The 14,934-nt window shown below is 35.3% G+C and overlaps 1 protein-coding gene across 2 annotated transcripts in view; it reads left to right on the top strand.

The window, feature by feature from the left end:
• Positions 1–14,934, top strand: part of IGF1R (insulin like growth factor 1 receptor) — a 388,410-nt gene that overhangs the window by 359,617 nt on the left and 13,859 nt on the right. For both annotated transcript variants that reach the window (XM_074234180.1, XM_074234181.1), the window contains exon 21: positions 8,298–8,432. In XM_074234180.1, the coding sequence (XP_074090281.1) occupies positions 8,298–8,432 (135 nt within the window). The remainder of the gene's footprint in view (positions 1–8,297; positions 8,433–14,934) is intronic.

Here is a 14,934-nt window from a genome sequence, read left to right as displayed (position 1 = left end):
TACTTAAATCAATCACTACATTTGTGTATCAATCACCTACAAAGAACTCAGGATAAAAAAAAGAGGAAAAGGCAATTCAAGCTATCAAAGAGCTGCCAATATAATGGGGGAAGACAACATGTAAACAAATATATACAATCTATATACAGCATAAATAGAAAATAATTAACACAGAAAAGTCATTAGAATTAAAAGAGTCGGGAAAGGCTTGCTGTAAAGGATGGGATTTTAATTGGGGTTTAAAGGAAGCTTGTAGGTTGAATTGGGGACCAAGAGCATTCCAGGATGGGGGACAGCCAGAAAAAATGTCTAGATCCAAGAGAATGATTTATCATATAAATGGATCAGTCAGGAAGCTAGAGTCACTTGATCAAGGACATGAGAAGAGTAATGGTGTAAGAAAACCAGAAAGGTAGGAGGGGACTAAGTTAAGAAGGGCTTTAAATTTAAAACAGAGTATTTTGTACTTGATCCTGGAGGGATTAGGGAATCACTGGAGTTTATTGAATTGGTGGAGGTGGGAGTGATATGATTTGACTTGTGCTTTAGAAAAATTACTTGAGTGGCTGAACAGAATAGGGATTAAAGTAGGGAAAAGACTTGAGGCAAGCAGACCCACTCACAGACTATTGCAATGACCCAAGCATGAATTAATGAGGACCTGCACCAGAGTGATGCCAGTGTCAGAAGAGAGAAGGGGTCATTCCCAAGAGATGTTACAAAGGTGAAATCAATAGGTCTTGGCAACAGATGAAAGGGGTACAGGGAGGTTGAGAGATAGCAGGGAATCAAGGATGACTCCTAGGTTGAGATCTTCAAGAGTTTGCAGGTTGGTGTTGCCCTAGACCAAAATTTAAAAATTCAAAAATGGGGAGATCATTTAAAGATAATTAGTTTCATTTGAACAGTTAAGATTATATCTATTGGATATAAAGTGCAAGATGTTTGAAAGGCAGTGGGAGACAGCAGAGAAGTTGGTTATGGATAGGTTGAAAGAGAACCATCAGCATAGAAGTAGTAATTAAATCTATGGGAGCTGATGAAATCACCAAATGAGGTAGTATGGAGCGAGGGAAAGCGAGGGCTCAAGACAGAACACTGTAGGACCACTAAAGTTAAAAAATCCTGATCTGGAAGAGGATCCAACAAAGGAGACAAGAGAAATGGAAAGAGAGGTGGGAGGAGAACCAGGAGAGAATGGTGTTTGGAAAACTTAGAGAGATGAGATAATCAAGGAAGAGAGAGTGATCAGTATTGTCAAAAGCTACAGAAAAGCCAGAGAATTTGCCAAGGGATCATTTGGTATTTTGGAATACAGCAGTTTGGATGGAATGGTAAAGTGAGTCAGACTATAAGAGATTAAGAAGAAGAGTTGAGAGGAGAGAAACTGGAGGTACGTATTGTAGATAGACTTTAGACACAATCTAGTTCTACAAGGCAGAAGATATAATAGGGTGTTTATTAGTGGAGTTAGAAAATTCAAAGGATTTTTTTCATAATGGAGTGAGATGCAGGCATATTTGTAGGCAATAGGGAAGGAGACGGTAGAAAGTGAAAATAAGTGATGAAAAGGGAATGATAGAAGATACTATCTTAAAGGAGATGGCATGTAATGGGATTGCTTGAGCAAGTAAAGGGTCTAAAAATAAGGCCAGTTCATCTTATAAAATAGATGGAGGAGAAAATAATAGAAAATATCTGATGGGAAATGTGAAGGAGGAAGGGAGCTCATGGCAAATGGTCTCTTTTTTTTTCTATAAAATATGAATCAAGACTCTCAAGCTAATAGGATAGAGGGAGAGGAATTCATGAGAATTTTGAGAAGGAATGAATAGATTGGAAAAGCTACTGGGGAGAGTGGAATAGGAGAGTCAGATAAAACAAACAGGATTACCTAGCAGCAGTGAGGACCTATTTGAGGTTATGTAACATAAATTTGTCATGAGCCCTGTCAGAACATTTGTGTGATTTTTCTCCACCTTCATTCATCAGCATGTGTAGAGGAGTCTGGATGAATATGAATAAGGGGAAGGGGGCTAGGGATTCAAGAGAATGACCATAGAATTAAATTGGTTCACCAAAGGGTCAAGATGGGGAAAAGAGAAGAGAGTGACTAATGGGGAGATAGTCTGGGAGAGAATTGAGAGGTCAGAAGGATGGGTAGTTGCAGTACAGATGACGAATAGAATTTGTTAAGGAAGGCAAAGGGAGAGGCAAAAAGCTAATAGATTGTGACCAGATAAGAAGTTTTTGTAATTCATGAAGGTAATAACTTTGTGAGATGCAAGATCAGGAGTATGATCAGCTTTGTGTATGGCTAATGTAGATTCATGGGACACAAAGGTCATGGCAAGTAAATAGATTGAGTAAGTGAATGATTACTGTATTTAAGAGATGTCATTATGACTGTTAAAGTTTCCAAGTATAAGGGTATGAGTTGGGGGAAAAAGAGAAAAATTGGAAGTACTGAATTCAGTGAGGGAGGGGGAGTCACGTGTGTGTGTGTGTGTGTGTGTGTGTGTGTGTGTGTGTGTGTATTAATATATCTGATAAGTACATGTACTTGTCCAGGTATTTATATATCTGAATTTTATATATATTTATACACCTGAAAATATATATAATACCACCTCATAGTTATGCAGTTCTTTTTCATTTATAAATATATTTCATCTGCATGTTCACATTTGATTCCTTCCTTCCTTCCCTCCCTCCATTCCTTCCTTCCTACTTTCCTCTGTTCCTAAAATCCTTTAATTTATATTGATACCAGGCTCATTCATATAGTACTTTGCTATTTATGAAATACTTTAATATGTAGTATCTCATTTGATCTCCCCAACACTGTGAGATATCTGGGACATCCACATTTGACAAGTGAGGAACTTGATATTCAAAGAGATCAATACAAATTGATTAAGTGATATAGTTGGGATGCAGGCTCAGGGTCTTTTAACCCATTTTTAGTGCCATTCCCACTATGAATCTTTAATTGCCTTTTTTATTTTTTTAATATATAAAGTTTATGTGTCTATTATGTTTCCCGTTAGTTCCATCTGTTTTTTTTTTTTCTTCAGTAGGCATACTTGGTTGCTGACTCATAGTTAGAATGGGACACAAAATATCTTCCTTCTTAATAAAAGTCTCTTAGTCTAGTAGCTTTGGACAAGTTCAGAGAATTCAAGCTGTGTCCTCTTCTTTATCCTCCTTTCTCAGCAAGTTTGTAGATAGGTACTCAGTCTCTAAAACATAATTGAAGGTCTTGGCAAATAGTTGGACATTCTGGCATGTCAGCTTCCCAAAGTATCACATGGTTTCTTGGCTTTCATAGCAGGGGATCTTATTGCTTATGTGTTGTTTACTTCCAACAGTCTGGATGACAACACAGAAGAACCATTTAAATAGTAACCTACATCAGTTTTTTAACCTCATGAATCTCTAAGGGCTCAGGCCCATTTTTTTTGAGTCAGGTGCCTATTAGAAATAGCATTTATTTGTGACATAGCAAATCATTGTTACTTCATTATGAGGTCAGATATTGGAACATTAGTGAAATAAGAATGTCCAAGAAGGAACCTTTATGCTTACCAAATCAATCCCATTTTTAGAAAATAGAAGTGAGAGCAAAAAGCAAGTTGTTTTTATCCCTAGTGCTACTTTAGCTATTTTTGCTAAAAGTAGTCATGAAGGGAATAGATGTTTACTACCAGTCTCCTATTTCACTACTTGACCAAATAGAATCAATTAAAAAAAAAAGAAGCAAAATAAATATCGGATACTTTTTAAATTAAATTTTAAAGTATTAAAGTTCCATTTTTTGCAGACTTTTAAGAATTAGATTATCAAGATAGGAATGAATATATATCTCCTATATGCTGCTATCCTGAGTGTGAAGTAAGGTTGCTTCCTCTTGTAGGCATCTAATCTGTCTTAATCCTGACTTTTAATATATTTGCAATTAAAGAGAATTCCATCTGACCTAATGTAAGAGATCATGGACTCACTGAATCAAAGAAAATTTTATTCATGAATTCAAACCTGGCCTCAGACACTTAGTAACTGTTACCCTGGACAAGTTACTTAGCCCTATGTGCCTCAGTTTCCTCATCTGTAAAACGATCTGGAGAAAGAATGACAAACCACTCCAGTATCTTCACCAAGAAAACTCAAACCGGGGTCATGAAGAGTCACACATGACAGAAACAACATAATAACAGCAAAATACCCCTTATAGGTGAAACCATTTTAATCTTTTGTTGAATCTTTGGTTAAATACTTCCCGTGATGGGAAACTGAGTCAGTACATTTCATTGTTGGACAACTCTAGTTGTCATAAAGTTCCTTCTTCTGTTGAGGCAGAATTTCTTTGTCATAGTTTTTAACTGCTGTACCCAGTTCTGTTCTCTTTAAAATAAATGTCAAGCCCACCTCCCTCCCTCATGGGCAGAACCAGATTAAAATTAATTTGGAAATGTTGAACAAGATAAAGAAAAATACAGTACATCATAAATACACAATATTAAATTGTAGTTTTCTAAGTCACTGGTTCAAGTTTACATTATTGCTCTAGAACAACACAGAACAAATCTACTTTCTATAAGATATCCTATATTATATCCTTTCAAAGATTTGAATATATTTATATTCTCTCCTTTACATCTTTAGACTAAAATCTTAGTTCCCTTCATATGGCTTTCTCATATGAGTTGGGTTCTAAATTCATTTTTTATTAAAGATTTTATTTATTTTGAGTTTTACAATTTTCCCCCAATCTTACTTCCCTCCCCCCCCCCCGCCACAGAAGGCAATTTGTCAGTCTTTACATTGTTTCCATGTTGTACATTGATCCAAATTGAGTGTGATGAGAGAGAAATCATATCCAAGGAAGAAACATAAAGTATAACCAAGATCAGACAATGAGATATCAGGTTTTTTCCTAAATTTAAGATAATAGTCCTTGGTTTTTGTTCAAACTCCACAGTTGTTTCTCTGGATACAGGTGGTATTCTCCATCACAGACAGCCCCAAATTGTCCCTGATGTTGCACTGATGGAATGAGCGAGTCCATCAAGGTTGATCATTGTTGGGTTCTAAATTCTAAATCTCTATCATGATGGTCCTCTTTTGAATGCAAAACAATTTTCCAGTGTATTTGTCAAAATAGCATACTGAGATTTGAAGTAAATATTCCATATATCAGTCAATTCAATAAATATTTTTTGAATATCTTTGTGCAAGGCCCTAAAACATATAGTATACTCATTAAGATTGTTCCACAACATGGTCTGTTAATGTAGTTGTGGCCTATTTATATTAGTTTAAATAACAGGTGTTTCATGCTGTTGGCTTAATGTTCATTTCTAAACATCTATCCAAAAGTTTTCCACATGCAGCAATGAACTCTTAAAATGTACCATTTTTTCTAGTTAGTCAGTTTACACCAGTAAATATTATGAAAAACCCAAAAGTTTGTATATTTCTGTTCGTCAGCATATAAGGCATTGATAATCCTCCCCTTCCTTTTTCAAGTGACTCCAGCTCCAGAAAACCAACATTACATTTGATTGTGGGACAATTTTTATCTTACACAGTCCTTATACCTCATAGACACTGAAAATGCTAAACCCAATTGTGATTTATATGTGTGGCAGGGAAAAGGTAGTGGAGATGTTTGGTAAGGAGTGAGAATGGAGAAAAAAATTCAAATAACATTTTAATAAATACTCCACAGATACATTTACAAGACTGAAATCAATTCAGATTATCCATTTAAGTTAGCATATGGGGCAGCTAGGTGTCACAGTGAATAGAGCACCAGCCCTGGAGTCAGGAGGACCTGAGTTCAAATGTGGCCTCAGACACTTAATAATTACCTAGCTGTGTGATTTTGGGCAAGTCACTTGACCCCATTTCCTTACAAAAACCAAAAAAAAAGTTAACAAATGTTCAAACTATGTATAGTACCTTGCCAAATATTGAACTGTTCTTAAAAATACCTAATCTGAATATCTAATATACTTTTCACATGATAATTACTGCCTCACATTGGTCAGCATCTGTAAAATCATCTAGTCAAACATGACTGTCTCTCAGCTCTAGCTTAGAGAACTTCTACCTCTATCACTCTCTGGTGCTTTTTTGGCTAGTTATTAAAGCAAAATTATTCTGCTTTTCCATCTTTACAATATTGATACCAGGTAAGTGCACAATTATTTCATAAGGCATTATTGCATGGGGACTGGAGAAGGATAATGATAGCCTGCTAGGCACTTTGAGCAATGGAGGAAGATAACTGAACCTCCAGAGAAACAAACGTTATACTGCTTATGTAAGCTGCATGTTATGGCCTAGAATACAAGCAAATAAAGTAGAGAAAATGTTAGACATTAGAACCACTTTAAGGAAAAGTTCTCTAGTCCCTTGTGTGTGACCAAGATGGGAGACAATAAAAATAGAAGATATTCATTCACTCTACTGTGTGACAGTTCAAACCTCACAAACTCTTAACCTTTAGAAGCATGTCACTTATGTGAACTTACATATTTAACAACGTAGAGATTCCCATTCCAGAAGTGATAGGGAAAATACCTGCTTGGTCTTTTTTAAGCAATTGTTTTGGGGCCTGAGTACTTAAACGTTTTTAGAACTCTTGTGTAACATAAATACTATTCCACAGTCAATAGAAGTTATGAAGAATCATAGGGTGGGGTTGTAAATCCCCCCTTGCCTACTAAGATTCTATTTAGGTCATACAAACATGTGCTTTGAGTATCCATTTATACCCAATCTAATGAAAATACAAAATTATTTAAGCAGCCCCTAAAATTTTACAATTCAAAGGGTCACAAATTTTTATACATATATTCTGTAGATTTTTGTGCTGAGCTTGGGGACTTGACTTCCAGTATGGAAATGCTCTGGTAAAACAAATTCCATTGGCACCATTTTCTTTATATCTGTCCAGTCCAAAGAAATTCCCTAGTAGCTTAATGATGACCATCGTGCTATGCCAATTAACATGAACTGAATGTAAAAGCACATAGAGAAAAATTTGAGTATAATGAGAATTTTATATGAAAAACTTAATTATGCAAATGATAGAATATTCCCATATTTTGTTTTTTACAGCTGATATGCAGAAACCTCTATATTCTTTTATTATCTAGTTTAATTCTTTATTTGGTTAGTTGTTTTTTAGTGAAACTGAAGAGTAGGTTTTGTGTGGCAGAATTAATGCTATCTTGTCATGGCTGTTTTTCTCTAAATATGCCTTTGTTCTCTGATATGTTTAATATCTCTTCTTGCTTTTCAAATCTAAATTGCCCCCAACTCTAGAGTATCTTGAATCTGTCCCCTTGGTCTATTCCAGATGTCACTGATTTATTTCTCATACTTGTCACCTCCCCCCTTGAACTTTGCTTGTTCCCATCTTCACTTTGAGCATCCCTCAAATCTGTTCTTTATATTTCTTCTATGTGGTTTTCCCAAAACATAGTTCTAATAATGTCACTGCCCTGCCTTGTTCAAAACTTTGAATGGTACCCTCTTTCCTTCTGCATCATTGAAGAGTTTCCATAATTTGATTCCTATCTATCCATTCTGTACATCTCCCACTTCTTTTCTTCATGTAACTCCATTTTAGCCAAACAAGACCACTGGATAGATAGCCTTTCTACATGCCCTGAAGTTTCCTGTCTCTATGTCTTGGTTAAATTTTTTATCTCTTCTGGGGATACTCCCTTTTCCTAGATATGCCTAATTCCTACCCATTCTTCAAAGGCCATCTCTTCTAGGAAAGCTTCTCTTAACCTCTCTCTAACTTGCAATTATTTGTGAATTCTTTTTCCTTTGAATCCCCATATTATTTATTTTGCTTTTTCTCTTATGGAATTTATCACATCCTGGCTTGTATTGTAACTACTTTTCATTTTGTTTTGTGATTGGCTTTACCCCTTCTACTAGTAAATGTATTGAAGTCAAGGTCGTTGTTATTTTTCAATTCAATGAAAATCTTTATATCCTATGTAGTCCTTAGCACAATATTGCTATCCATTAGAAACTCAGCAGATGCTCTTTGACCCAAATTCCCTTAGGTTAAATTATAATAGAAAATTACTTTCTTAAATATTGCACTCTGGGAAGTTATAGCCAGATCATCATGAACTATTGAGACTCAATCTTTAAGTAGATGAAATGATAGGAGGGTAACTTTTATAGAGTTTAGTTTCTATTTAAAAAAACAACAACAAACAACTTGCTCATTCTACTTTTAAATGTTTTTTTCTTTGTTATTTTAGGTCCTTTGGTGTTGTCCTCTGGGAGATTGCAACATTAGCAGAGCAGCCCTATCAGGGCATGTCTAATGAACAAGTTCTCCGGTTTGTTATGGAGGGTGGCCTTCTAGAGAAACCAGACAACTGCCCCGATATGCTGTATGTATTTCCTAGGCCTCTTAGTTTCCTTCTTCTTTCTATTCTCTGATATTGCTTCCTTCCATTTATAATGAGTGATCAAAACTCAGAGAAGCAAGTGTGTGAAGCAAACCCACTGATTCTGGGCAGTGTTACAACGGGTTTTTACATTGATGGCTGGTTGTTAGATTTTAACCCTAAGAAACCATGTTTGATAAAACTTCTGACTTTAGAAATATCTTTCCCCCCATCTGTCTAATTTTTATTTAACTTTATACTTGGTGTGTGTGTGTGTGTATACATATATATATATATATATATATATATATATATGTATGTATGTATGTGTATATATATATATGTATGTATATATATGTATGTATGTATGTATATATATATATGATAGTATTTGCTATTTTCTTCTGGTGAAGCCCACTTATGAAATTTATGACCAACCTTTCCTACTCCTTCCTTCCTCCCATAATCCAGTGTATGTACAAACAAGCATGCATATGAAAGAACAGTGAATATCTATGTTTCATCAGTGTAAAGTAACTCTAAGTAACCCTTTGCAGTTACTGGTTTTTAGAAGTTGGTCAGAAAGAAGATGGGACCTTTGGTGACAGAAAATTTTAGTGTCTCAGATAGATGAAAAACACATCAGTTCTTTACCTTGGGCAATTCCAGCATAGTGCTGCGCCCAAGGCTTTTCTCAGCGAGGTAAATATTTTCTCCCTTTCTGTTAAGTGTTTTAAAAGAACGTGAACATATGACTAATATTATCACTCAGACTTCATTTTAGTGAACAGTGTAGAACTCAAACACGTTTTAACTTGGCTTTAAATCCTTTTGTATATAACCCTTAACATGCACTGCCTTGGTTAATTTTAGGCATTTAATACTCTGATATTCTCAATTTGTCTTTTTGGAAAGAAAAGCCTTCAACTTGTCATTTCAAAATTTGTTAGAGGCCGATAATGGGCATATGATTCCTTATGGTCCTCAGCTGCTGAGCATTCTTGTGAAAAGAGCTTTTCTGGCTAGAGGTCTTGCTCTGGTGTCAGATGACAATGTTGTTTTGTGACTTGAGGGAGGTAAGAGCTGGGGAACATGGGAGGTGGTGGGTACTGAGGGGTGGGGCAACACTGTAGCCTTGTGATTTTCCATCTCACACTCTTTGCTCAAGAGTAGAAAGAGGATGACAAGAAATATCTCATTTAGATTAGACACATTAGGACAAATGTAGAAATAGACAATCTAACAAATGACTTGGCATCTCATATTCTACTTTAAACTTATTCTAAAAAGCATGAATGAATGTGGACTGTTTATAAGTAGCAGAGATTGAATATTAATTTAAAATGTTAATTTAAAAACAAAACCTAGAACCATTTTGGGAAAGTATGTAGGAAGAATTTTAGATTGCCTTTTAAAATAGTTTTGGAAAAACTACCCTAGTGATGCCCACCCTAGATGGTGTCATCTTTGGAGAAGCCTTCTGAAAACAGATGTTTTACTGACAGACTTACATTTTTGTTCTTGAAAGCTGCTTCCACCAGGAGGGAATAAACATAAATTCATTGCCCTTTCTGTAGATTGAGATTCTGTAGATTCTGTTTTGGAACTTGAAGAATAAGTTTGAACTGGATGCTTTCTCTAAGTTATCTCCAAAGAACAATGTTGAAATGGTGAAGGTAATTCTTGTAACATTTCTGTGTTTTCTAGTTAATTGGTTACTCCTTGTAATTTGGTTCATTTGTTCTATTTTTTAAACAGTTATCATGAATGCAAAAGTCAAAGGGTAAAAGAAGGTTGCCAGCTAGACCCCTTCACAAGACAACTTTAACAATAAAACAGTCTGTTTAGTGGATGGGGAAAGCAATAACACTGTGAGATACATATGTCAGGCTTTGCTTTACATTGTGTTTCCCAGAACCCAGATTTGCAGAATCCTTTCCAGTTTTTCAAAATATATCCTACTCATCCTGAGCATATTCATATAAATTACTTGGGGATTAATTTTCAATTTATTTAAATAAAATATCATATATATGTATGTGTGTGTGTGTGTGTGTATATATATATATATGTATATATATATATATATATATATATATCCTTTTCTTTATGATGGACTTCTTTGGCAGTTTGGGAAACCTAAGGACTCATTCTCAGAATAATCTTTTAACTGCTTAAAATAAAATATATAGGATTGTCAAGAAAACTATATTGAAATATAGTTCTATCAAAATGTTTTTTTTGGTTTGGGGGTTTTTAAGTTTATGGGACCCTAAATTCAGTTATGATGTTCATTGTTAGAATTATTAAGAGTCTTGGGAAAACATTAAAAAAAACCCAAGTGAACAGGTGTTAGTTTTGTCTTGGGGAAGGGGGAGTGGCATTTGGGAGGGGACGGTGTGAGCATTTCTCTTTTGTATCTCTTGTGATTCTAGTAAAATTTTGTCTATAAGATATTTGTGGGACTTGTAAAGTTGATCTACCCACAAATGAATGGAATTTTAATATTCATTTAAGTTGCCTGGAAATATGAGCCTACCTGCTATGGGAAAATCAATATACTTCCTGTTCCCAGCATAATGTAACAGGAAAATTGAGGAGAGGTAGCATCTAGATGTTACAAGTTTAATTCGGTTAGATGTCTTTATTTTGCAGTCCAAAAGTTCTCTGGAAAATTCCTCTCCCTTCCGGATGCATAGCAAAATAAAAGTGACACTGTTTAGTTTTATCAGTAGCATACCTACCTGTTTGTTCTCTCTCATCCTCATTTATGAATAAATTTAACATAGGAAGATATCCTCTAGGAGACAAGTTCTTTGGATTCAAAGAATTGGTAATCACCTAAAAATGAAAGAGAATATTTTGAAAACAGATTTAGGCCATATTTTGATGTCTTGAACTCATATAACTACCCCCCAAATCCAGTCTTGTACCATTTATACAAATATACATATATACACACACAAATTCACACATGCATACATACTCTTGCACCATTCATACATACACATGCATACACTCTTATACCATTTGCACACATATATACACACTCTTCTGGCATGAATACATGCTGTATATATGCGGCATACACATATCTAGTACATTTGTATGTATAGATGACAGAGGTGCATAATAAACATATATACACATTTGTGCAGCCACATTCATATAGTGTTCCAATTTCACTAGTTTAACACTGCACTTGGGACAGGCTGTGTAAGTAGTTTCCTGAGAATGGCAGTCTTCCTTTGTAAGGATTAGAGGAGAATACACTAACCTTTGATAGACCTGAAACAAAATAACCCAAGGGCGTCTAGACAGCTTCATTTTTCAGTTTGCAAAGCATAATGGACACAACTCCCCCTCCCTTTTTGATTAAGAGCCATACATTGTTGAAGACTCTTGGACTGGTTAGGCTGGGATTCAAAGTACTTGAATTGAGACCAAACTTAAATAAATTGATGCTTCCAGTCTGTTTTAACAGTTGGATAAAATTTCCCCCTGGTAAATAGTTCATCTAGGGGTAGGGAACCTTTTATCTGCCTAGGACCATTTTGATGTTTATAACATCATTCACGGGCTATATTTGGTCAAACAGACCCCTAAAAAGCTACTAAATTTATTGAATTTCAAGTCACACCTGCAGTTGCCTTGGTAACATCCCAATATGGCCCATGGGCCAGATGTTCCCCAGCCCTGTTATTAACTTTGTTACTCTAACATAGAAGTATTTAATTAGAGTGAGTATTTAGAATACTAAGGCCAGGAAATAATGTAGCACAGGAATTTCATGGCCTCGAAGTTGTTTTTGAAACATGAACTCCATATGAAAATGTGCAGTGGTGACTCTAATGATGTTGTTCTTTGGAGACAGAGAAGCAAGACCCACAAGCTTCTCTTCATGTTCTGCCTAGTTGGGAAGCTTGTTGTCCTAAGTGATGTGATCACCCTCCTCATCAGGTCTGATTGAAGTTTCCCGTTTCTGTTTAAAGTCAGAACACTTTGATCCTCAGTTCTCTGTATGCGTCTTAGCTTGCTAACTCTCCAACACAGATTTTGACTTGTCCATTTTATGATTCCTGCTGAAGTGCTAAGAGCGAAACAAAAGACTGTCAAAGAAAAGCCTCTCCCACCCATCAGAGAGAGCTGTGTACAGTACTAAGCTATCACTAATTTTCTTTTAGCCTGGTTGTAATGCCTCAGGATCATCCAGTTTCCCAGATGTCCCTAATTCTCTCTTTAATTAGAGTCTCAGTTATATGCTGAATATATTTAAATAATGAAACATAAGCAGAATTGTTTAAAAGAATTTTTATCATTTTAACACCACAGCTTTTTAACCTAAGTTCTTTGCTTTAGTTTGCTTATGTCTTAGACCAAATATTATTTAAGGGATATGATATTTCTCTGATGTTAGTTTTAACACTACATCTTTAATTTACCCACCATTCCCCCCCCTTAAAAATGAAAAAAAAACATTTTAACCAACATTTTAAAAGGAAGAAATTTGTTTGTTGATTTGTTTTTAATCAGCTCATCTATTCTTCTAGATTCTAGAGTCTATTGGAAAGGGGTTTTTTTTTTGGTTGAAATAGTGTAAACAAGGTCTTGAATCCTACTGAGTAAAAAAACCAAAAAACAAAAAAAACTTCCTTTTATGGGAAGCACTGAAAGGTTTTTGAATCTGGAATGGTTTAAAAGAAGTATCACATGGCCTTGTTTGTGCTGATGTCACATGCATTACTTACTCCTCTGCTTTGTGGTATCTCCCAAGCATTGCCCTGAGGCCACAGGGCTGTGAGCCAGGGAATATCGAGTGAGTGTTCTTGGCCCCAGCTGATGATTCTATTCAGGGACATACCAGTCAGCCGGAGAGGCATAGCCATGAAGTCACAGAGATGGATTTTACATATTTATGTCAGAGATTTATTTCTATATACGTTGTTTTTCTCCTCTTCCCTTCCCCCAGCCTTGGGAAATGGTGGAGCAAGAGAAGGAAACTTGGGAAGGCAGATTTCTTAAATCTTTTACAGACAGTGATTGACTGAATCATAAATGTGTCAGTAAAGGCTAATCTTTTGCCTCATTCTAAAGAAGCCTAGAGACTTCCAAGGTATTTTTGACAGTTCCTGGGTTTGCTTTGTAACAAATAAACAAAAGCCTATTAGGAACAGAAGATTTTAGAACCTCAGAGGTAATCTGGCCTTGTCCAAGTTGAAGCAATGTGACTTGGCCGAGGTCATACAAATTGTAAACATCTCATCTTTGATTTTGAACTCAGTACTGAAAAATATGCTTGCTTTAAATTGTATGTATAAGCATTTTTCCATTTCCAGAACACTAGAGAATCCTATTTCTTCCTTATGCATTCATAGACAAGTAATCACAGATATTTTGAATGAACATGATATAAAAAATCATTCTGTTGATACTACTTCTAAACCTCATGTCCTCACTCATCTACTACCCTGGACATATTACCCCTCCAACATAAATTCAACTGATAGTATACTCTAATAGACCCTTATATGCTTTGTGGTCACATGGCAGGATTTCCTCTCTCCACAGTAAGCATTTACATTAAAAGGCATTGTCAGTATCTATCATTTTATCCTTTAGAAATTTTGTGCAGAGTAGGCAGATAGGGCAAACTTGTGATTAAAAATTTTACCTCTAGCTCTAAATTTCAAAAGCCATACACTGGAAAAAAAGAGCTAAGAATATTGACTAACTGAAGTTTTCCTATCTCTAGCTTTATTTTTCATGAAAATTGATTAGTCACGGTTTTTGTAAAAATATAATCAATGTTTCACCAACATTTGGGGATTGGGAAGAACAAAGAATAAAAGTACAAGGAGAAATATTTTTAAGTCTTCTGTTGTTGTAGGCTCCTGTTAAAGGAGGAAATTGTTCTTGGCCATCTAACAAACACATTTTTAAAAATCTCCAAGGAATATACTTTTTCCTTTTTTTTCTTTTTGCAGCATAATCAACAATAGTATTCTTTTCATCTTGCTTGTGTTGCTTCCTCTTTTGGTAGTTCCTGTTTGATAAACATGTAACAACCTTCTTTCCCATTTAACTTCATGTTTCCACATGGGATTTTATATCCACTTTGCCAAGTATCACTCACTTTCTGATCTGCAAATGAACTAATGAGGAAAAACACAAGCTTCACTTTGACTTCTAGGTAGTTGGCACTATATTTATAGCAGAATTCATATTCTGCTTCATCCTACTGAAAATGCAGTTTTCTTCCTCTTTGAGATACCATCCTATGCCAGTTGTTAGCAATTAGCAGGCAATTCTATCATTGAGTTACAAGGTTCAGAAGTACTTTTGATGTTCTGTAACTTAGAAAGTCAATAACTTTTTTTGACTCATGACCCATGAAGATGATCTGTTTAATTATAATCTACTTGGATAATCAAAATTAAGGTCTTAAGTAGAAACCAAGTGAGATAGAAGCATTTCAGTGACCTCTTTAGAAATGACCACTCTAGAA

Source organism: Macrotis lagotis, chromosome 4 (genome assembly GCF_037893015.1).
Source record: "Macrotis lagotis isolate mMagLag1 chromosome 4, bilby.v1.9.chrom.fasta, whole genome shotgun sequence".
NCBI lineage: Eukaryota > Metazoa > Chordata > Mammalia > Peramelemorphia > Peramelidae > Macrotis > Macrotis lagotis.
Note: the sequence above shows the minus strand (reverse complement) of the source record. Positions and strands in the feature narration are given on the sequence as shown.